This window comes from Erpetoichthys calabaricus, chromosome 1, assembly GCF_900747795.2.
Source record: "Erpetoichthys calabaricus chromosome 1, fErpCal1.3, whole genome shotgun sequence".
In the NCBI taxonomy this organism is placed as follows: domain Eukaryota; kingdom Metazoa; phylum Chordata; class Cladistia; order Polypteriformes; family Polypteridae; genus Erpetoichthys; species Erpetoichthys calabaricus.
Window position 1 is genome coordinate 64,803,238 of NC_041394.2, and position 24,391 is coordinate 64,827,628.

The 24,391-nt window shown below is 39.6% G+C and overlaps 1 protein-coding gene across 3 annotated transcripts in view; it reads right to left on the reverse strand.

Annotated features, from left to right (window-relative positions):
• Positions 1-24,391, reverse strand: part of prrc2a (proline-rich coiled-coil 2A) — a 191,059-nt gene that overhangs the window by 99,873 nt on the left and 66,795 nt on the right. For all 3 annotated transcript variants that reach the window (XM_051919972.1, XM_051919969.1, XM_051919979.1), the window contains exons 3-4: positions 24,209-24,386; positions 5,475-5,571 (exon numbers count right to left, since the gene is read on the reverse strand). In XM_051919972.1, the coding sequence (XP_051775932.1) occupies positions 5,475-5,571; positions 24,209-24,386 (275 nt within the window). The remainder of the gene's footprint in view (positions 1-5,474; positions 5,572-24,208; positions 24,387-24,391) is intronic.

The following is a 24,391-nucleotide window of genomic DNA, read 5'->3' on the forward strand; positions in this document are numbered from 1 at the left end:
TGTCTCACTCATTGTTCTTTATCGTCCCCCAAAATACAATGCATCCTTCTTATCCGATCTGACTGAACTTTTGACCCACCTAAGCTCTTACTCTCAGAGAATTATCCTTCTTGGTGATTTCAACATCCATATTGACACCCCCACATCTAAACTGAGAAATGAATTCCTGTCCTTACTGGACTGTTTTGACTTGACACAACATGTTGATTTTCCAATCCATTCTGGCGGTCATATATTGGACCTGATCTGCACTTCTGGACTATCTGTTGCCAACATTTACAGCACTGATTTGGGACTCTCTGACCATAAAGCAGCATTTTTCACTGTCTCATTACCTCTCCCACCTCTTACCTGTAAACGATAAATTTCTTACAGAAACCTTAAAAATATCTGTCCCTCTATCCTTTCTGGATCCATTTCTGATCTTTTACTGTCTGCACCTATTCCATCAACACTAGATAGTTTTGTTCACCACTATAACACAGCCCTTCACTCAGCATTAGATAAAACAGCTCCTTTAAAACATAAGGAGGTTTCCTTTAAACGCTCAGCTCCTTGGTATAACTCAGAATTGCGATCTATGAAAGCAGCTGGCCGACGCCTTGAGAGAATGTCACGTAAGACTGGCCTCACCGTGCACATCCAGGCTTTCTCTGACCACCAAAGAGCTTACAGAGAAGCACTAACTTCTGCCAAGAACACTCATTATGGCAGAATAATAGAAAGTGGCCATGATAACCCAAGGGTTTTGTTCTCTGTAGTTAATAAACTACTCGAACCCACATCTGGTCCAACTACCTCTTCTACTGAAGTCTGTGAGGAATTCCTCCACTTTTTCCGTAACAAAATTAAAGATCTAAATAATTCAACTAACATAAATATATCATCTGTTTATATCTCTCCCTGTTTTCCCACTCCATCCAGCTCCTTCTCTAAGTTCTCACCAGTCACATCTGCGTTTGTTAATAACCTGCTTTGTAAGATGAGGCCGACTACTTGTGTACTGGACCCCATCCCCACCACACTACTTAAATCCTGCCTTCATGCCATAATCCCGACTGTTACAACAATAATAAACTCATCCCTTGACACTGGCTCTGTGCCGCTCACTTTTAAAATTGCTTCTGTAACCCCAATGTTAAAAAAGTCTGGCCTTGATGCTGACAATCTTAACAATTTCCGGCCTATTTCCCACTTACCTTTCCTGTCAAAAGTTCTTGAGTGTGTTGTAGCTTCCCAACTCACCAATTACCTAACCTCTAATAATTTGATGGAACCCTTTCAGTCTGGTTTCAGGGCGCGGCACAGCTGTGAAACTGCTCTGCTACGGGTAACCAATGATTTGCTTATGGCAGCAGACTCTGGACAAACTAGCATATTAATTCTGTTAGACCTCAGTGCAGCATTTGACACTGTTAGACATGACATCCTACTGTCCAGAATGGAGAACATGCTGGGTATCTCTGGCACTGCCCTCCAGTGGTTCAAGTCCTATCTGACTGATAGGCAAGAGTTTGTTAGTCTTGGCAACAGCAGATCCAGCTCAGCGCCAGTCACACAAGGAGTCCCTCAGGGCTCTGTCCTCGGTCCTCTGCTTTTCTGTATTTACTAGGGGGCTCCGCCCCCTGCTCGCTTCGCTCGCCAACCCCTGGCGTTGGGGCATGACAAAGAGTGAGATGTATGAATTAGATATAGAATAGTGTGCAGCCTTGGATGATGCGCATAGAAATAACAAATAAGAGTGTTTGGCATATATTAATGTTTTATTGGAATATTTCTTTGTATATAACATTAGTAGTAAAGATGGTGTCTTGTCCTTGAATGAGTCTTCCTTGGCATGGATCATTTATAATTTTAACTCTAACGTCAGATGAACGTCGAACACGGGAGAAGGCAACATTGCGTTGGAATGTAGGTGTGTTGTTTTTATCAGGACGTAAATGTAGAACAATATCTCTGTGAAATGGAGGCTCACCATCTTTACTTTGAAAGACAATTGCCACTTCATTAAAGACGGGCAGATTGTATCGTCTTGGATCTTGTTCTTTGTCCTTTATCAAGACCAAAGCAATTGTAGTTGCCGCTATACCTTCTGCATTTGCTTTTGTATTTGCCTCCTTTTCAACTTCATGTAGCATTTTTATAGACTTAGCCAATGGGTGATTGTTTATGACATGAGTGACGTTTCTCATTATAAGCTCTGTGCATTGTTTGTTTCAGGAAGGTTCATGCGTTGATAGATTGCCTCATCTGGATCTAGGATGTAGATTTGTGCATATTTGCGTTGTTGATTTGTTTCAGGGTGCACTGTTCCAATGCGATGCAATATTTGTCCACATATGCGAAAGCAGTATGGGCCATTGCCTTTTGGTGGCCTGATATGTACTCCGGTTGATGGAAAAGCAAATGAACTATTGTAGGATCTAATGCAGTTCATAAAGTTTTTACTTTCAGGCACATCGTTAGTTAGAAGCTTCTTTAGATATTCAGGATATGAATGTAAAGGAGGCAGTCTAATCTGACCTTTTTGACAACAACGTGTAAATTCATTACTTGTATTGCCAGTTGTTTCTTCTGTGAAGTTAAGCGAATGACAATGATTGCAAATGACATTCATTAATCCCAATGAATTTTCCTCAATAGTGGATTCCTTATTGAAGGCGTTTTCAGTCATTTGGCGTAAGCGTTTAACAGGTGTGTGCCGTTGATGTCCGCGACGGGCATGTTTCGCTTTTTGCGTTTGATTGCCTTTTTGTTGCATGTCCATTATTTGTGACGCGCAATTTTTTTCTTTTTTTTTATTCGCCTCCGCTTTGCGCAAAGTCCGTTTCAGTCTACGTCGTGTATTGTTTGTATCGAGCCTTGTCCATTTTTGTATGTCGGTCATTTGAGCTTGGTGCTTTTCGCGTCTTGCTTTTTTTTTTTCTGTCAGTTCATTTGCGCGTTGTTCACGTCTCCGTTCATTTATTCTGTCTCTTCGCTCCCTTTTTTGTATGTCTGATACGCGAGCTCTTTCGGTTTGAAATCGTGCTTCTTTCGATGCAGCACTTTGACACGCGCGCTGAATACGTCTACGTGCATTGTGTCGGTCCATTTGGGCACGTTCCCGTTATCCTTTCCGAATCGTTTTGTACCCGTGACCGTGTATTCATGACTTGTTTCTTTCTCAGCATGCGAAATATGGATAAGTAATAAGGAGGATTGCACTCACTGTTAATATGTATCCTTTTCTGCAGTTGAACGTTTAATAGTGCTTTATTGAAAGGACATCCACCTATGCTGACACCTATGCTGCCTAGTGTGAAGGTGTCGACGTTCACTTTAGAATATGTGGCTTTGGGTGTCACTTCTTATGGATGTGTGGGGGGGATTGTTGTTGCGCGAGCGTCTTCTTTCTTTTTGTGTTCCTGTGACTTGTTTGAATCCCCCTCTTTGTGTGTGTCCCGTCCCTTGCTTGTAGGGTCTGTGGGGTGGTTTTGTGTTCTTTTTTTTTGTCTTCCATAGGCTTGTTGAATCCTCCTCTTGGTGTGTGTCCTGTCCCGTCCCGTGCCTGTCGGATGGGGGGGGGGGGGTTAGTGTGTGGTGGTGCCTTGCTATTGTGCGCTCGTATGTTCTTTTTTTTTGGTGTGTCTAGTTTCGTGTGCAATGTGTTTCGTGCTTTCCCCGCGTTTGACTACTTTTTTATGTGCCTTTTCCTTTTTTCGGTGCGTGCTCACTCCTAGTTTCTGTGGTCTTGTCCGCCTCTCGCGGCCCCTCATCCGCCTGTCTCGCCCTCTTTTGTCCGCCTTTCTCCTCATCCGCCTCTCTCGCCCTCTTTTGTCCGCCTTTCTCGGCTCCTCAGCCGACTCTCGCGGACTCTTTTTGCGCCTGCGCAGTACGTCTTTTTGCAGCTACGGCCCATGGCCGGATGTGCCTGCGTCCATCATCCGGTTTAGCATTCTCAGTTAGTAATATGGATATGCTTCCCCTTGGCCATATTATCCGTAGTTATGGATTGGGTTATCATTTTTATGCAGATGATACTCAGCTCTACTTCAATGTTAAAAGTGGAACTTCATCAGAGCTTTCTCAGCTCACATCCTGCCTTAGTGAAATTAAAACCTGGATGGAGCAGAACTCTTTAAAATTAAATTGCAATAAAACTGAATTCCTGCAAATTGGGACTAAAATGCAACTTAATAAAATGAGCTCCTTCCCAGTCCATCTTGGCAGTGATCTCATCAGACCTGCCTCTACTGTAAAAAATCTTGGTGTCATTTTTGATTCCTCCCTCACTTATTCCGCCCACATAAATCACATTAAGAAACTTTCTTACTTTCACCTCCGTAACATATCCCGTGTTCGCTCCTTCCTCTCCTTCTCTAATGCTGAGAAACTTGTCCATGCTTTTATCACATCCCGCATCGATTATTGTAATTCCCTACTGGCAGGTGCCCCTTCTAATCTTCTATCACAGCTCCAGCTTATTCAAAACTCAGCTGCAAGAGTCCTTACTCGAACCAGCAGCAGCGAGCACATCACACCCATCCTGCTCCGTCTTCACTGGCTCCCTGTGTCCTACAGAATCGAATATAAAATCCTACTAATAACCTACAAAGCTTTAAATAACCTCGCACCAAATTACATCAGTGACCTTCTCCATCACTATGTGCCTGCCCGCCCACTAAGGTCCTCTGATTCTGGTAATCTTGTTGTGCCCCTCACTAATCTACACTCCATTGGTGACAGGGCCTTCAGCTGTATAGCACCCAGACTCTGGAATGGCCTACCGAAATTAATCAGGTCAGCTGACTCCATGAATTCTTTTAAAAAACAACTCAAAACTCATCTGTTCAGGAAGGCTTTTAGCTCTACTTGACTTTATTATGGGAATGGGAAAGGCGCTATATAAATAAAATGTATTATTATTATTATTATGTAGTAGAGAGACATATACAGTAAACCAAGTGAACAAAAAAAAGAAAAAAACATTTAAAACTAAGATGGCACATTTCAAGTTAAAAACTCGTTCCGTTTCTTTCATTACCATCCACTACATGCTTAAAAGGTTAATTTAAACTTAACCTTAATTTAACAAAAACGTTAAGGGTGACAAGCAGCTAAAATACTTACCCTAGTATGTGCTAACAACAAACACCATCAACAATCCAAGTATCACTCAATCAACTGTGCACCTATACTTTTAATGATGCCTTAATGTTTAATGCAGAAAATATTCCATAAATCCACAAGTCCCAAAATCAAAAAGCTTGCTTAAATTTAAATTCAAATATAAACAACAACTAATAACTCAATTTCATCCATAAACTAGTTATTTTTAAAATATTTCAAAGCTCTGCAATTTGGCATCATGTCAAATATGCGTTAATACCAGACTTATTTCAAGTAAACCTATGAAATAGGTCATTTTTAATCTTTCTGCCTTCTGTCTCTGGATTTCTATTTTGTAATCTTGAAAGTATATATTTTTGTACCTCGGGCACCGGCGTTGGTTTCTGTTGGTTCAAGGCAGGTGTCTGTGAAGCCAGAGGCTGCTGCGATTCCTGCTGCGGTACTGATGACACATCGGTACTATAAGATAGGGGGAAAAAAAAAAAAAAAAAAAAAAAGTAATTAACATGGAAACAAATTTTTTTAATTTTAATAAAAATTAACTACACTCAAAAAGACTCCAAACGTTACATGACAATTTTAATGATTTTAAGGAATATATTACAACAAATAAATTACAAATCAGTATGACACACAGTACTGTCTTACTCAAATGAGATCTGTCCTCGTATACAGAAAAGAGCATAAAAAAGTTTATACCGTATTTTTTGCACCATAAGACGCACTTTTTTTTCCCCAAAAGAAGGTTGGAAATGTCTGTGCGTCTTATGGAGCGAATATTGCGTCACAGACCATGATGTGTATTACCTGACAAAAGTAGACATCCAGGGGTAGAGGGCGACAAAACTCACTGTTACGTTACAGGCATTCCCTCTGTGCTTGGAGGAATGTTAGACTCTTTGACTCGGCATCTAATCCTTGCGTGTGCGTGACTTGCGAAATGTAAACAAAAGCAAGATGGCATCTACATCTCATGAGGGAGCGAAGCGAGTGCAGAAAACAAACAAAAGCAGAGTTTGTTTTGTGCATTAACACTGAGTTGGACTCTGGACTCCACAGATTACCAGCCGCTGGACTACTTCAGGCTGTTCTTTCCTGAAGCTGCCTTTCAGCTACTGTCAAACGAGACAAACAGGTATGCAGAGCAATTTTTTGAATCGAGGGCTGTGCTTGCACCGCATTCTTATTTTTCAAACTGGAAACCCACAACAAAACGAGATGAAGGGCTTTGTGGCATTACAAATATAGATGGGACTAGACTGGCGATATAACTTCAGGGAGCATTGATCCAAACGTGCTTTGTGCCCTGGTGGCTTTGGACAGGTTATGTCGCGTGATGATAGGTACGTGCTCCTGCAAAGTGATTGTGAGCAACTGAGCTTAATAAATTCTGACACTAGCGATGAGGAGTTCTTGGGGTTTCCATAAAACTAGAAGAGTGCTTGAAACTTAAAGTCTCTCCTTATTTGTTAATGACAGTGATGATGTTTCTTAATACCGCTGTTGAATTTACATGGTTGAAATATTATTCTGCTATATTTTATTAAACATATTAGTGCACCATTTGGTTCAGAATATTTTTTTTCTTGTTTTCATCCTCTAAACCTAGGTGCGTCTAATGGTCAGGTGCGTCTTATGCTGCAAAAAATACGGCATATTAATCATTCAATGATGCTGAAATATTCCAAATAATAACAGTAACTCTATAAGTATAACTAACTGAAAACAACATAAATGACTGCCAGATTCTGAGGACATTTGGACTGTAAAGTATTTTTTTCCAAGTAAAGCAGAATATCTTTTTCCACAGCATTACGGTAATGGGTCTGGAAAAATTTCATTCTAATTTACCACAACAGATCACTTATGTTGCCCCAAGCAGTGTGGTTAGAAGATTAGGGATTACTAATTACAATTACTAATTACAACCTCTGCTCCTTAACCCTTTAACCGCCAACTCCCTAAATATTCCCCACGCCAGGCGAAATCTGAACAATTTTCGTTTTTTTACTTTTTTACATTTTTTTTTACATTTTTTATATTTATTCAAGCAGTATTGACCACTAAATGTTGTGCAAGTTCTAGAAATGGGCAAACACATAATAAAACACAAAATGTACCTTTTCTCAGGCTTCTGGATTTATTGTCTACAACAAAACGGAACAGTCAAAAGTAATTCAAAAGTCAAAATTAGTTCAGTCAATCATAGTTTCATTCCCAGTATTTGAATTTGCTGTGCCACAGGCCAAAGCAGGGAACTGCACAAAGTCCTGGATTGCTGGGACACTTTGAGCAGAAGGTCTTGACGTCTCTACGCTGACCCTTCTTTGAACATACGCGACAGCGTGCCTGTGGCTTGGTCCAAGTTGGTGTTGGTTCCAGTTTGTCTGGAAAGTGACGTTCTGTGAGCCTCACCACTGCCTCTACTCTATCTGTATGTTGTTCCTCACCAGAGAAAATGAAGGCTGCAATGACGTCATGTTCAAACTGCAGAAATGTTTTTGTGCCTCCATTTTTCTGGTACAAAATGTGAGCATTTAACATTGCCATTTGGAGCAGATGAACTGATAACTTTTTGTACCACTTCATAGTTTTTCTTGCAGCCGAATAGGGTTCCAATATTTGGTCCTGCTTGTCAACAGCACCCATGTTGCTGTTATACTCAATGATGCATTGAGGCTTGTAACGGACATCAGTAGGTGATGGGCGTCCTCTTCTGCAGGGAGCCTCCTGCACAGACTCATTGTGCTGAGTTGTTAGCATGTGCACATCTTTTTTGTCACGAAATTTCAGGCACAGCAATGGGCCACTGCGGTATGCAATGTGCTGACCCGGTGCTGGCGCTGAATTGCGAACTTCTGGAGGGACCCTGTTACAACGAATTGTGCCACATGCTGTAGTTTTACGGTGATGAAGGTAATGGAACAGCCTACAACTGGAGTACCAGTTATCCATCCAAATGGTGTACCCATTGTCCAATAGTGTTAGGGCAAGGTACACAACAATTTTTTCTGACAGTCCAAAGTCCTTACATTCATCTGGCAACACTGCTGAAATACTAGTCATAGGATCCTCTTTGCCAGTGTATATACGAAATCTATAAATGTAACCTGAATTCTCAGCTAAGCAAAACATCTTGATACCAAACCGTGCCCTTTTCAATGGTAGATACTGTCTAAACTGTAAGCGGCCCTTCCACAACAATAAACTTTCATCAACTGCAACTGACGGTCCTGGCATGTAGGGCAACTGAAATGCTTCAAATAAATGATCAATCAAAGGACGTAACTTGAACAAGCGGTCGCGGTTTGGATCTTTCTTATCTGGCTCATTTCTGTTGTCATTCAAATGAAAGAATTTCAGCAGCAAAGAGAATCGGTTACGTGTCATGACAGCTGCAAAAATAGGTGTTGCATACATAGGATCTGTAGACCAGTACATCTCAATATCTGGTTTTCTGATTATTCCCATCAACATCAAGATCCCAATGAATTTTTTCATTTCGTTTTCATCAGTGTCAAACCAAGCACGAACACGGGAATGTGGAGGTAAATTGGGATTTTTCTCAATGAACTGTGCTGCATACAGATTTGTCTGATGAACAAAATGTCTGATCAAATCAGGTGACACAAACAGCTCATAAAACTGCTCAGCAGTGTAATTGTTTACATCAACAATGAAGCCAGACGTTGCCTCAAACGGATGCAGAAAAGGTAGTTCACCACGGGCAGCAGCCCAGCTGAGGTGTTGGGGATACACCCACTCAGCGCCGTCATCCGATGCGTCTTCAGTTACAGTATCATGCAGCGCACGTTGCTGCTCATCATTGTCGCTAAAATCTTCTTCAGAACTGCTACAATCATGATCTGAACTGTCCAAAATCGCCTGCAAAGCCTCACTTGAAGTCAGTTTACGTTTCGCCATATTCACAGATGTCACATGCGAATCACGTCACATGACCGGCCAAGAAACCACAGACTTGTCGGAATACAACGTAGTGATAATACCCACGCCAAACCGGAAGTTATACTACTTGCCAGGCATTCATATAACCACAGGCAAATGTGCCGGATAATTCCGGCAGTATGGCGTTAGCATTAAAACAACGGCGCCGGATATATCCGGCAGAGGGCGGTTAAGGGGTTAAGGACAAGCTGACAGATATGGGAGTAGATTCATACCTAGTGGCATGGATCATGGACTATCTTAAAGACAGACCTCAGAATGGGCGTCTTGGGAACTGCACGTCTGACATTGTGGTCAGCAACACAGGAGCACCACAAGGGACTGTACTTTCTCCGGTCCTGTTCAGCCTATATACATCGGACTTCCAATACAACTCTGAGTCCTGCCATGTGCAAAAGTTCGCTGATGACACTGCTATCGTGGGCTGCATCAGGAATGGGCTGGAGGAGGAGTATAGGGACCTAATCAATGACTTTGTTAAATGGTGCGACTGAAACCACCTACAACTGAACACCAGCAAAACCAAGGAGCTGGTGGTGGATTTTAGGAGGCCCAGACCCCTCATGGACCCGTGATCATCAAAGGTGACTGTGTACAGATGGTGCAGACCTATAAATATCTGGGAGTGCAGCTGGATGATAAATTAGACTGGACTGCCAATACTGATGCTCTGTGCAAGAAAGGACAGAGCAGACTATACTTCCTTAGAAGGCTGGCATCCTTCAACATCTGCAATAAGATGCTGAAGATGTTCTATCAGACAGTTGTGGCGAGTGCCCTCTTCTACGCAGTGGTGCGCTGGGGAGGCAGCATTAAGAAGAAAGATGCCTCACGCCTGGACAAACTGGTGAGGAAGGCAGGCTCTATTGTTGGCATGGAGCTGGACAGTTTAACATCTGTGGCAGAGCGAAGGGCGCTCAGCAGGCTCCTATCAATTATGGAGAAACCACTGCATCCACTAAATAGTATCATCTCCAGACAGAAGAGCAGCTTCAGCGACAAACTGCTGTCACTGTCCTGCTCCACTGACAGATTGAGGAGATCGTTCCTCCCCCAAACTATGCGACTCTTCAATTCCACCCGGGGGGGGGTAAACGTTAACATTTAACATTATACAAAGTTATTGTCTGTTTTTCACCTGCATTATTATCAATCTTTAATTTAATATTATTTATTGTATCAGTATGCTGCTGCTGGAGAATGTGAATTTCCCATTTGGATTAATAAAGTAAGTAAGTAAGTAAGTAAGTAAGTGTGTGTGTGTGTGTGTGTGTGTGTGTATGTATCTATCTATCTATCTATCTATCTATCTATCTATCTATCTATCTATCTATCTATCTATCTATCTATCTATCTATCTATCTATCTATCTACTAGGAACTCAAAATTGACTAATAAAAAAAGATTTTATTCCAATGGGGAAACATTCCTAAAATGCGACCCAGAGAACCAGGTGCCTGACAACCCTCTTAAGTGAAATCAAGAGAAACTCGTGAAATGTGCAGTTAGTGAGTTAGTAACATGATTTGCAAAAACTGAAGCAGAGTGTTTTTCTAGGGCAATTTAAACTCAAATGAGAAAATCTAATTGAAGGTCCTTGTTCCTAAACTGTTTTCACATTATTAAGAAAGGTGCCCTAATGAAAAAGAATTTAGAATTTGGAGATACTATCAACATTTTAATCACAATCACAAAAATAATTTCTTACAGCAGATGGTAAGGGAGGGTTGGGCAAAACCTTTTATTAAATTCAAACTTGCCTGCAATAAAAAGCAAGTGTTGAAGAATGGTTACACGTAGGGCTGGGCGATATACCGATTCATACCAAAAACTGTTTTTTATTTTTGTTTTGATATGGATTTTTCTTATACCGCAACACCGGTTTAAATTGCCTAAACGACATTCGGAACGTGACACAGAGGGAAACTGTTTAAGGGGGGACCTTTTTCACTGCTACACTGCTAAATAGGCATGCAACGGAGTACAGTCATGGCCAAAATAATTGGCACCCCTGGTATTTTCCTTAAAAATGCACCATTTCTCCCAGAAAATTGTTGCAATTACAAATGTTCTGGTATACACATGTTTATTTCCTTTATGTGCATTGGAACAACACAAAAAAACAGAAAAAAAGCCAAATCTGACATGATTTCACACAAAACTCAAAAACCGGGCTGGACAAAATTATTGGCTTTCTCTATTTCATATTTGGTTGCACGCCCTTTGGAAAAAATAACTGAAATCAAGGGCTGCCTATAACCATCAACAAGCTTGTTACACCTCTCAACTGGAATTTCCGACCACTCTTCTTTTGCAAACTGCTCAAGGTTTCTCAGATTTGAAGGGCGCCTTCTCCCAACAGCAATTTTGAGATCTCTCCATAAGTGTTCAATCGGATTTAGATCTGGACTCATTGCCGGCCACTTCAGAACTCTCCAGCGCTTTGTCTTCAACCATTTCTGAGTGCTTTTAGAGGTATGTTTGGGGTCATTGTCCTGCTGGAACACCCACGACCTCTGACGCAGACCCAGCTTTCTGACACTGGGCCCTACATTGCGCCCCAATATCTTTTGGTAGTCTTCAGATTTCATGGTGCCTTGCACACAGTCAAGGCACCCAGTGCCAGAGGCAGCAAAACATCTCCAAGACATCATAGAACCTCCACCATGTTTGAGCAGGTACTGTTTCTTCGTAGGCCTCATTTCATTTTCTGCAAACAGTAGAATGATGAGCTTTAACAAAAAGCTCTACCTTGGTCTCATCTGTCCACAAGACGTTCACCCAGAAGGATTTTGGCTTCGTCAAGTACATTTTGGCAAACTCCAGTCTGGCTTTTTTGTTTATGTGTCAGCAGTGGGGTCCTCCTGGCTCTCCTGCCACAGAGTTTCATTTCATTCAGATGTCGACGGATAGTTCGAGCTGACACTGTTGCACCCTGAGTCTGCAGAACAGCTTGAATATGTTTTGAAGTTGATTGGGGTTGTTTATCCACCATTCGGACTATCCTTCGTTGCAGTTTTTTTATCATTTTTTCTCTTCAGTCCATGTCCAGGGAGATTAGCTACAGTGCCATGTGTTGTGAACTTCTTGATTATGTTGCGCACACTGGACAAAGGAACATGCAGATCTCTGGAGATGGACTTGTAGCCTTGAGGTTGTTGATATTTTTCCACAATTTTTGTTCTCAAGTCCTCAGACAATTCTCTGCTCTTCTTTCTGTTCTCCATGCTTAGTGTGGCACACTCAGACACACAACAGAAAGGTTGAGTCAACTTTTCTCCATTTTAACTGGCTTCAGGTGTGATTGCTATATTGCCAGCACCTGTTTCTTGCCACAGGTGAGTTCAAACGAGCATCATATGCTTGAAATAAAACGATTTACCCACAATTTTGAAAGGGTGCCAATAATTTTGTCCGGCCTATTTTTGGAGTTCTGTTAGACATGATGTCAGATTTGGCTTTTTTTCTCTGTTTTTTTGTGTTGTTCCAATGCACATTAAGTAAATAAACATGTATATACAAAAACATTTGTAATTGCAATAATTTTCTGGGAGAAATGGTGCATTTTCTGGGAAAATTCCAGAGGTGCCGATAATTTCGGCCATGACTGTACATGGGGTAGTGGAGGTATTGCGTGGTGAAAATGGACAGAGAACATTCCGAAACTGAAGCTGTAGCTGACGATAAAGTTGAACATGATGAAACAGAAGAACTTTTGCCGAAAAAAAGAGTCACGTCCATTGCCTTTTTGGTTTTAAAAGGTCGGATGTGGACCATTATGTTCAAATGTGTAAATACTGTTTCTGTACTACTGGATAATACTGCAAGCCAAGTTGTACTTGTTTTATTTTTTTTCAATACAGTGTAATAGTGTGACAACATGTTGATTTTATTCTCGACATTTCCACTTTAATCTCGATGCTTATGATGAGAATAAAGTCAACATGTTCACTTTATTCTCAACATTTCTACTTTATTCTCGCTGTTTATGTCAATATTAAAGTCAACACGTTGACTTTATTCTCGTAATTTGTCATAAAAGTAGAACATCGTAAACTAAACTTCATCGTAAAATGAATATTTAGTTTACTATATTTTCTCAAACCCCGTCATAAGTTATATAGCACATTAAATGCTTTGTGTTAAATGTTCCCCGAGCCATGTTAAATCGGTACGTGCTTCTTAAACTGACTTCCTCTTGTACTGAGGAGGCGCCAGCAGCAATTATCACACAGAATACATTCACTTCATTATATTCCTGCTTTCTGAACATTTAGAATGCTAAGATAAATACTTGATATCATTTTCATGATGAAATGCATTAAAGCATGTATTAATCATGTGGGGGCATAGCGGCGTGGAGTTTGCACTGCTGTCTCGCAGCAAGGGTGTCTCGGGTGTACCCTGCCTTGAATTTGCACGTTTTTCTGGTGGGTTTACTCGGCGTGCTTCAGTTTCCTTTCAAAGTCATGTAGAATGTGGGGTTTTGTTATGCTATATTGACCCTGCTAGTGTATGTATATTTTGCTCGTATTCACCCTGCAATGTGCTGCCGACTCGTTCAGGATTTGCTCCTAGTAAACTATGAGAATAAAGTGGAAATGTCGACTTTATTCTCGACATATAGTTTGTTTTTTTCTTCCATATGTCCGTATTTTTTTTTCTTCACCGGACCCTAATACGATTCCGAAGGGCAATACCACAAATAGCATTATAAATGCAAGTTGCAGTTTTATTATTTATGTATATAGCTTAGCTTGAAGCAAGGTCCATATTAATGTAGTTTGCCTAAATGATGGTTCAGTTGGTAAAGATGTCATCACCAAGTTGCACTTGTTTTACTTTATTTTTATTTGATGAATACTGTACTGTGTAATGTGCCTGGGCTTGAAGTCTTGAAGAATAGTACAACTATCAGTAATAATACTATTATTTATTTTATTGTCATTATTTATCAGTTTAAATATTATGCAGTTTAATGATGGTAAAGTTCTTTAAAAAGTCACTTTAACATGTCAGTGAACAGAGATTGTTAACATTAACAGAAAGTGTAGTTGGTTTACAAAAAATATTTACTATTTATTCCTTTTATAAGACATGTTCAGTGTAATACAACTTTTGACAAGCACCTCTGGACATTTTACTAAGTCTAAATGCCTCTTTGGATGGTTGAAAATATGTTATCAAAATTATAGTTTAAGTTGTTTGCAAAATTTGTTCAATAAAAAGGTTCTATATTTTGACTGCATCTGTCTTACAATGTGATTCCTTCTCTTCATTAGTGCCACCCCCATGAAAACTATCACTCTATGGGGCCATGCAAGCCTATATTAACACTTGTGTGCACATTAAAATGATTTTTTGTACAATGCTCATGACAGTGGAATAGGTTATTCTTAGCCAGTCTACTGCAGTAATTGCAGTGGAAAATGTGGTTAACATCCACTCATGCATGGGAAAAAAAATACTGTTGAATAACGTGAAACCGGTATAATTTTGAAAAATACCATGATATAGAATTTTGGTCATACCGCCCAGCACTAGTTACACGTAAGGGACAGTTTTTCAAAGGTTGCAAATACATGCAAACTTCTGTAGTTCCCACTATACAGCAAATTTCACACATTATATAATAAAAATAAGGTTGGCTTGAAAAGAACAAAATGACACTAAACCTCGGGCACTGTATCACAGGCACTCACACAATATTCTAATCAAAATGTTGATTAGAGTCAAATCTACAATTCCAACTGCTTGTAATTAATGATGCAGAGAAGAAATGTAGGAAGAAATTGGTGCGGGATTTCTTCTCAGTTACTAACCAAGAGGATACATGGTTATTTTTATCCGATTCACTCAACAGTATTATAATACTTGTATACACAACTCAGTATGGTTGTACCTTGTTTCCCTGAACACAAATCAACAGTATGGTTGTACCTTGTTTCCCTGACTTACAACTCTGATAAATTTCTTTTTTATTTATTCTTTGTTTCTATTTCAAATAAATCATGGAATGATGCATTGAATTTTGACAGAATATTTAACAACCAGCTGGTGGCTAGATATTTACCCTGGTAGATGCAAAAGCAAATTAACTATTGTAGGATTTATTGCAGTCCATAATGCCTGCTTTGCTGACGTGCATTGTAGGCGCCTGTGTTCATTGATTTTATCTAGGCGGGCTCGTTTTTGTATCTCCGTCAGTTGTGGTCTTTCGTTTTGAACCCATGCCTGCTTTGCTTCCGCAGTTTCAGATGCGCGTTGTAGGCGTCTATGTTCATTGTATTTGTCCATGCGGGCTCGCTTTTGTAGCTCCATTAATCGAGCTGTTTGGTTTTGGAGCCGAGACAGTTTTGCTTCCGCGGTTTCAGACGCGCATTGTAGGCGCCTACGTATCCATGCGGGCTCGTTTTTGTAGCTCCGTCAGAGGTTCATTCGTTGATAGATTGCGTCATCTGGATCTAACACGTAGATTTGTGCATATTTGCGTTCGTGATGTGGTTCAGGGTGCACTGTTCCAATCCGATGTAATATTTGTCCACATATGCGAAAGCAGTATGGGCCATTGCCAGCTGGTGGCCAGATATTTACCCCGGTAGATGCAAAAGCAAATGAACTATTGTAGGATCTAATGCAGTCCATAATGCCTGCTTTGCAGACGCACGTTGTAGGCGCCTGCGTTCATTGATTTTATCTAGGCAGGCTTGTTTTTGTATCTCCGTCAGTTGTGGTCTTTCATTTTGAACCCGTGCTTCCTTTGCTTCTGCAGTTTCAGATGCACATTGAAGGCGTCTATGTTCATTGTATTTGTTTCACTGTATTTGTCCATGCGGGCTCGCTTTTGTAGCTCCGTTAGTTCGTTTTTGAGCCATGACTCCTTCGTTCGCGGTGGATCAGACTTCGCTTGCGGTTAATGAGACGCGCGCTGTAGGCGCCTGCGCACTATGTCTCCTGCGTCCATCGCCGTGTACCTGGGTCCGTGCCTTCCGGTTTACCATTCTCGGTTAGTAATATGGATACGAACTTGCTCAGATAAAAAAAGTTAATATAGTCTTGGCTAACACAGATCATATTGTTTAAATTCAGTTATACTGGTCTTTAAAAATCATTGCACAACTATGATTTTGGCTGTGGGATCTTCAATAAAAATAATGAAGGCTGATGTAATTTAGGGCAACATATATGGCAAATGTGTACTAATATTCAAATTAAATTTGATGTTTACAAAATCTTTAAAATCTTTAATAATTCAGTACACAGAGAGGTGAATATGAATCATTAACTCAAAGCACTAAAACAAATGTAAAAAGATATTTTGCATGAAGCTTTTTTTTTACTCTCCTTAATATCTCAAATATCTTTACTCATTATAGATGGACAGCTTTGAAAGGAATGGCAAATAAAAGTGGTAATAAAGAACACTCCTTTTAGTGACTTGTTCTAAAAAGCAAAATCATCATATTAAGAGTTTCTTGGCTACAACATAATAATTTAACCCATGTAGACATACTAGGTACAAGCCCACATTTGCATAATGCACTGAGTTAAAGATTGTCCTAAAACACAGTACAACTAAATTCTTCCCTATTCCTCAGAATAGTGACAGTGGTGCAATACTTACATATTTAAAAAATAAGTCACACTCACACTACATGGAACATGTATTGTTAAATGCTTTCTTTGTAGAAGCAGAGAAACAGTAGTGGTGCTCACTTTCAATATAAATTCCCTTCAGAAACAAATTTTTTCATGTGAATCTTTTGATACCTTTTGAACATCACATTAGTATTCTGTAAAAAAAATACTTATCTATAATTTTTATGCTTTCTACTTCCGTAACACAAACAACAAACGTAATTATTTACCCTATACAACTCCAAACACCCAACACACAGATAAGGAACCTTGGCTTGAGCTGGGAGACCTTTTTACCCGTGAGCTGAGCTCCATCAAGGTGGGGGATAGGACAGCAGGAGGCTTGCGCATTTACAAAACAAAAGACGCTGATGGTAGAAGTGTGAAGGGATTTAAGGTGGGCCGGGATTACAAGTTTTTTCGTGGCTTCAGGAATTCTAGTGCTATACTGACATTCCTGAATATTAGCTTACACAAATTTGTTTATAGTTTTCTTTTAGGCAGATATAATTTTATACATTTCATTACTGCTTAGCTTTTCTTATTCTAATACAGAACATTGTGTTTCATGTATAAATCTATTTCATAACTTTAATAATATTTCTGTACTTCTATATCTCTGGCAAGTCCGCACCAATCCTCTCAAATAAGGCTAGGATCCAGAACTTCAGATTCCCATATACTGACATGCCAAAAAGCAAGATACTTCCAGAGGAAAAACAGATGTTCCCTTATAAGCCTAAAAATGATTAAATAAGTACTAACACATTAGAATTTACTGCACAGCCAAAGCTGGTATATAGCAATAATGTTAATACCCCTTTAAATTTTTTCAGCCATTTACTTGCAATACTATACCTTACAGCATACAGTTTTCCATACTTAGGGGGAAAAGTGAGCTACTTTAACATATGAATATTAATAATAAAATAAATCTGTTAATAGTTTCAACCAGGTTATTAGCTATAACATTTCTGAAATCTGTAACATTAACTCAGAAGGTAGAATTTCATATATTGAGAGGAAATACTGGGGACTAGTCATACTAATAAAGTTCTCTCTCTTAAGACAGAAAACATGTTCAATATTACAACTAACACACTTAGAAATCTACCAAATTTCCCCCAGCCATGAACACACAACAAAAATCATTAAAAATAATAAATTTGATAGACAGACAGATCTCTTTCTGGAACAAAAAAACATTAAAGGCTTCTCCAATTTTCCTCATAGTTAATATACAGTAATTGGAGTTTAGATAGTTTACACGGTTTTCTCCACTTTTACAAGTCTGTAAACTACATTTTGTTTGATTTCCAGTTACTTTTTAAATCTAGCTGGATGCTTAAGGCCATAATGTATTCTTGATTTATGTAGTTGCTGGTTTAAAAAAAAAGAAATCAGATACTATTCTAATTTCTTTTACATATACTTGCTTGAAACACAAGAAACATCTAAAGCCTACAGCTAAAAAAAAAAAAAAAAAAAAAAAAAAAAAAAAAAAAAAAAAAAAAAAAAAAAAAAAAAAGGATTTGTGAAATATGAAAAACCTCACAGAAAGCCAGCCTAGGATTACGAGGCAAAACAATTTAAGAAGGATTCTACATACACAAAATACTTAATATTGTAGGAGCAATATAAAACACTAACATTTATATCAATTTAAACATCAGTGGAAATCAGGTGTTTCTGAGAAGTGTTCTTTAATCCTTTAATGCAGGATAGCTTTGTGCAAATTATTTTATTTTTGAGTTTATGCTCAGATATCTTAAATTTCAATATCAGTTACTTGATTACCTCTGCTAAATGTCACTCAAACCAAAAGCATATTCAGGGAGATTATGAAAATATATAAATGGAGAACAAACAAACATAATCCTTTGAATAGTTCATCTGTTTTACTTCCTAGGACAACAAATCTATTAACTGTTTTTAAAAATAGTCCTAAAGACACTACCTCTTTCCTTAAGTACCACAGGCAAAAAGTAAAGGAAAAAAAAAATTTAGTGAGCACAAACATTAGTGTGATTTATTACATACAATTGTAGATAAAGTTCTTATTGCATTAATTCTAGACATTTTGTTTCCTATTTCTAACAAACACTACTTCAACAACCATGAGGCTGACAGGTACTGCTCAGAAGTGTTGTTCACAGGTATGTACAACGTGTCAAGAAGTCAAATATTTAAAATGAACTGGAAATAGAGACAAGCCTTCTGTGCTGGGAGGGAGGTGGTAAAGGTAAACTAACATCCCTTAGTTTTTAGTTGAATGGCTGTCTGAATCCTTTTTCACAATCTCTCCTTCAATTAATTAAAATTGTGTGTTACATGGTTAATTTGATATTCTTATATACAATCCATCCCAAAATTTCCGAAGTTCTCACAACTGTTTAGGTGGGATATTCAAACCTGTCAGATCAGTATTTTGCAAAAAACAACCCATGTCTTCTCCATTTCTGCCTACTAGTGATAAGCAAACACAGCTCAACTTACCTAAAAATCTGTAAAATCACAAAAGTGTTATTAGGGACCTTCGCCAAACACTTCAAAATCTTTTGAAATTAATGTGGAAAGCCAAATAGTGACCCTGAGCAGCTTACTGAGATAAAACTAAAAGGATTAATCATCAGAACAGTAAAATTTCTTGTAGACAGTAGATTTGCAGCAATAGGAGAAGGAAGCATTAACTCACTGAGGCTTAGCCCCAACAAAAGCTATAGCAGGTACTCGCATCTCTCAAACCAGAAAGTACAGTGCTCCCCTGCAACAATGTGCATGCTCGCTCACTGCTGCTTCTACCAAATAAGCACAACACTAAAATACATGGATTTTCTATTCCTTACTATTTACAACAACTGCACGGCCCACTGGGTAATACTATGAAAAGGGTAGGTTCATGTATTACACACAGATCACATACAAACAAGTTCATATAAAAAGACAATACCTTTAAGACTCAAAAACACGTTTCCAGTATCCTTCTGTGTGCGTGTTTTGTGTTTAAATGTTTTTGCAAATTCTCTCATTATTCTTCTATACCAGTTAAAAAGTTTTTACTACCAGAAGAAGAACTTCATACGGTATAGCAGTTGATCCGGCATGCTGGCCACTACTAGGATCAGGGTTAAACACAAAGGGGACTCTCCCATCCAATACTGGCTGCAATAGCTCTTGTGATATCACGCTGGCCTGACAAAGCATCATGGGGCAATAGGAAAAGCAGTTAATCCAACTTAGCTACCCACACAGTGAATTTTCAGGAAAACATTCCTGAAGGTCACCGGCAAACCCAACAAACTCACTGTGACAAAACACTTAGTTTTGCTTATCAACACAATCTGGAGAAACTATTTGAAAATGTGCATTATCTTTTTGTGCATGAAGCAGTCAAACCCATATAAATCAGTGATTTTATATTTTTCTGTGGATTAATCTACTGGATAAATATGCCCAATCTCCCTGTTCAAGGGTTTGGGAGATGTTTAACACTAGAATTACCAAAACCTATGAAATAACTTGTAAACCCCGGACCACCTTAAATCCCTTTGCACCTCTCTGTCAGCATCTTTTTGTCTTGTAAATGTGTCAATAAGCGCAAGCAGCCTGCTATACCTCCCACCCCCCATACTCCCCCACCCCCACAAGAAGTTCTCCTAGTTCAAGCCTTGATTATCTGGGAATGAGCTACCTAGAACTGTATAGAGAAAATAATTTCAAGTGTGTTCCGTGTTTACAACTATCTATGTAAACACATCATTAAAACAAACGTTTTTCATGTTTTAGTAATAAATGATGAAATGTAGACATGAACTGTATAATGTGTGAAGGCTGATGGTCAAATATTAAATAAACACTTTCACAAAAGATACAAGTAGAATACGACAGCTTCCGTGGTGCAGAGGTAAGAACTGCTGAGTTATAATCCAGAGGTCGTGAGTTTGAAATCAGCTCCCCCAAAATTTTATCGTTTTGAGTAGTGAGCTGCTCTTATTGTTATTATTATACAACATCTGATTTGTGTCTGTAACAGCCGGTGTAAATTTATAGTACAGTACTTGTAAAAGTTAGAAGTAAAAAAAAAAAAAAACTCTCAGTCACGATCACGATACAACACCCACCCCCTGCCCTAGCTCTGATGCTGTTAGTTTTTATCTGAAACTGGGAATAACTATAGATGTGAGTGGTGTTTTGAGACAATAGAGCTGGAAATTCTTTGATCTGGAGGGATAAAAGCTGACACACAAACACTGGTGAATCTGCCTTATTCATATCTAACTGTGACTTAATTTTTTTTTTTATTTTTTTTTTTTTTTTATTCAGTTCCTGCTCACGCTGAATTAGTATGCATGTTATGGTCCCGCACTGACAAAAAACAGAGACAGATATATGACATATATATATATATAGATATATATATATATATATATATATATACAGTCGACCCTTGATATACGACCGGCTTGACATGCGAACAACTTGATTTACGACCAAAATTTTTATTTTGATTTACGACCAACATCTTGCGTTACGACCTGAATGCGGTCACGTGTATCCGCTTGCGCGATTGTAAACAAACAGAAACATTCCTATTAATGCGGCACTCATTCAATAAAATGTCAGGTTTGTAAACTCTCATGGGACCTCCCCCAACTAGAAGACATGCCAAAGTCCAAACTCCGTATGGAAGACTGTTTATCTGTTGCTGGGGCAAAAGCCGGCTTAAAGCTGTGCTGAGTCTCTCAGCCAAAGCAAACAGAAAAGATATCGATGGGTGATATGCATGTGATATCCCTGCCCGGCAATGGACAAGCAAGCTTCCACAGTCGCGGCAATCGCGCTTCAGGACGCACTTCAGCATGTCGTTCCCATTGAGTGGGGAGTGGGGAGTTGGGGGGTCTCAGAAGAGTTCAGAAACAGTTCCTTGTATCATCGCAAGGAAATGCTGAGAAAACTTCTCGTCAGAATAACTTGTAGGCAGGAGGAGATTAAAATTAACGCAAAAGAAGCTATTGAAATGATTGCAAATGCCTGAGCGCAAGTTAAAGAAAGCCTTTAAAAAGCCTTCAGTTTCATTATCATCCTCCTCCCTTCCTGCAGCCCAAAGATGTCAAATTAAATGGTGAGTACAGTATGAAATTGTTGTTTCTGGTAGGCTAGGCACTTTTTATTACTTTTTGGTTAGTACATTAGAAAAATTATTGGTGTTTTGATAAATTATGCACATTATACAACCCTTTTTTTATTATGAAAAGGTTAAGTAAGTGTTGCAGTGGGAGGTTCGGAACGCATTATGGGTATTTCTATTATTTCTTATGGGAAAAATAGTCTTGACTTACAACCAACTTGAGTTACAACCAGCCCTCGCGAACGAATTGAGTTCGTAAGTCAAGGGTCCACTGTATACAGTAATCCCTCACCTATCGCGGGGGTTACGTTCCAGAGCCCCCCGCGATAGGTGAAAATCCGCGAAGTAGCGACCTATATTTATTTTTATTATTATACATATTTTAAGGCTTTATAAACCCTTCCCACACTCTTATAAACCTTTTCTCACTCTCTTGTTAACCTTTCCCACACTCTTATAAACACTTCCTATGCTCTTAAACACTTTCTACATTCTTAAACACTGCACACTGCATGCAGCGATCAGACGTCAATGTGTCTGCACTCGCTTTGTGAAGGGGGGCAGCTGAACTCACGCTGAGCAGAAATGGACTTTGTGCTGCTTCTGCCAAAATGCCTGCTTGTCGCTCTGCGTGTTAGGAAGAAGGAGGAGTGTGTGTGTGTGCGTGTGTGAGGGCTGAACACAGGTTCGCTCAAACACATTAATATGTCACTACACTTTTTACTAAATCTAAGATAACTTTCAAAAATCCTGCATAATATCCACTGCCAGTTGGGCTTACCCCAAAAAAGTGTGCATGGCGCTGTCCTAACATCTTACTTCATGCAAGGTGAAGGGGAAGAACAGGGAGCAATACTGGTCAAGTGACAGGCAATAACAGCATGGATCTAGACACAGCAGACTATAGCAAAGGAACCTAGAATGTGAAACATTAAAGGTGATTTCTTTGGTGGAAAGGGCCCAGGACACATCAACTAGAATTGGTATGTCTTTATCATCTTGGGAGCCAGACTTATTTGTATAAGGTGATCGGGTTCTCTCTGTCTGCTCTGGAGATATCAAAGAGTAGAGGTCAGGTTTTGGAAAACTCACAAGTGTGATTTGGAGGAACAGGCTAGTCTTGTCTAAATCCAAGTGGTGAACTATTATTAGATTTCTCTAGTAGTCATGGACCACATAAAGGTAACATAAATTAAAAGGACAGATAATGTTGGTTTTCATTTATGTTTAATCAGTTGTACCTTGTTCTTTGTTTTAACAAATCTGCTTTTAAATATGCACCACTTCTGTATTTAGTAAAATCTACAAGTAAGCCCACGCGATCCACTAGCGAATCAGAAATCCTAGAATGGCAATCAGTTTCTGTTCCGTCCGGTATGTGGATGGATGACATCTCATGGAGGGCGGGTGCGTCTGGGGAAATGTCATTTAATCCAATAAGCATATCTGTACTAAAGCGCTTTCGTTTTGTGGAGACGTGAGTCTGTTGCCTTCGCTGACACCGACTGCTTGAACAGCTTGTGCTGTTTGGGGGCCACCTACTGACTCTGGGAAGCCGCCGCGTCTGACTGTGGGGCGAGAGGCACAGAGCAATATGCGCCTCGGTGGTAAGCCGCTGCGTGAAGACATATCACGGAGGGTATGTGCGTTGGTGTGGGCGGTCGCGTCCGGGCGGCCGTACAACCTGGCGTGCACGCTTCACCTCAGGTGTAGTTCACAGGTCGTAGTCTCGTTTCTGTGTTTTCTTTGGTTTGAGCCGCAACTCCTTTTGCAAGCGCGTTGTAGGCACGCGCGTTGTCACAGTTGGTTTGAGCCGTGACTACTTTCGCAAGCGCGTTGTCACAGCATGGACCTGTGGGGATTCCGTCCATACTGTAATACAACCTTCGAATCCTCTCGTTTCTTTTTTTGCTCTGTGGTGGGCGGCAGTGCGCGAGTGCCTCGATGTGCCCAGCGCCCTGCGTCCACATCCGGTTTACAACCTTCGGTTAGTAAGATGGATACTTGCAACTTAAGTGAGAACTGTTCATAGCACTCTGAGCCTGAAATCAATGAAAAGCGCTATTTAAAAAAAAAAAAAAAGCTGAAACGCCACATTAAAATTGAACATCCACATGCAAAGGTAACTCCACATTTAAACAACTGAATGCCCATAACTGTAACTAAGCCAAAAGTCAATGATCAAAATTGATGATTGGGTGGTTTATACTCTTAACTAAAGTTAATAAAGCAATGGGTAATTGTAAACACCCCTTAATATAACATGAAGATAAAAAACAAAGACACTGTAAAATTACTAAAACAAACACACACAAATATAACGTCAGTGAAAGAATGTAAAAATACATAATGTAAATGACTAACCTCTTTGGGTCTGGAGTTTCTTGCTTGCTTGCCCATCCTGTTCCGTCTTTAGGTACTAATGAAATGTTGGGGTCATTTCCTTTGTTCTCAGCTTTTAAACTTGGCAGGTTGGCAGGAGGTGGCATTCGCCGAGCAGAGGCAACTTTACCAAGACTTTGCAAGCCATGACGAGGGGCAACTTGA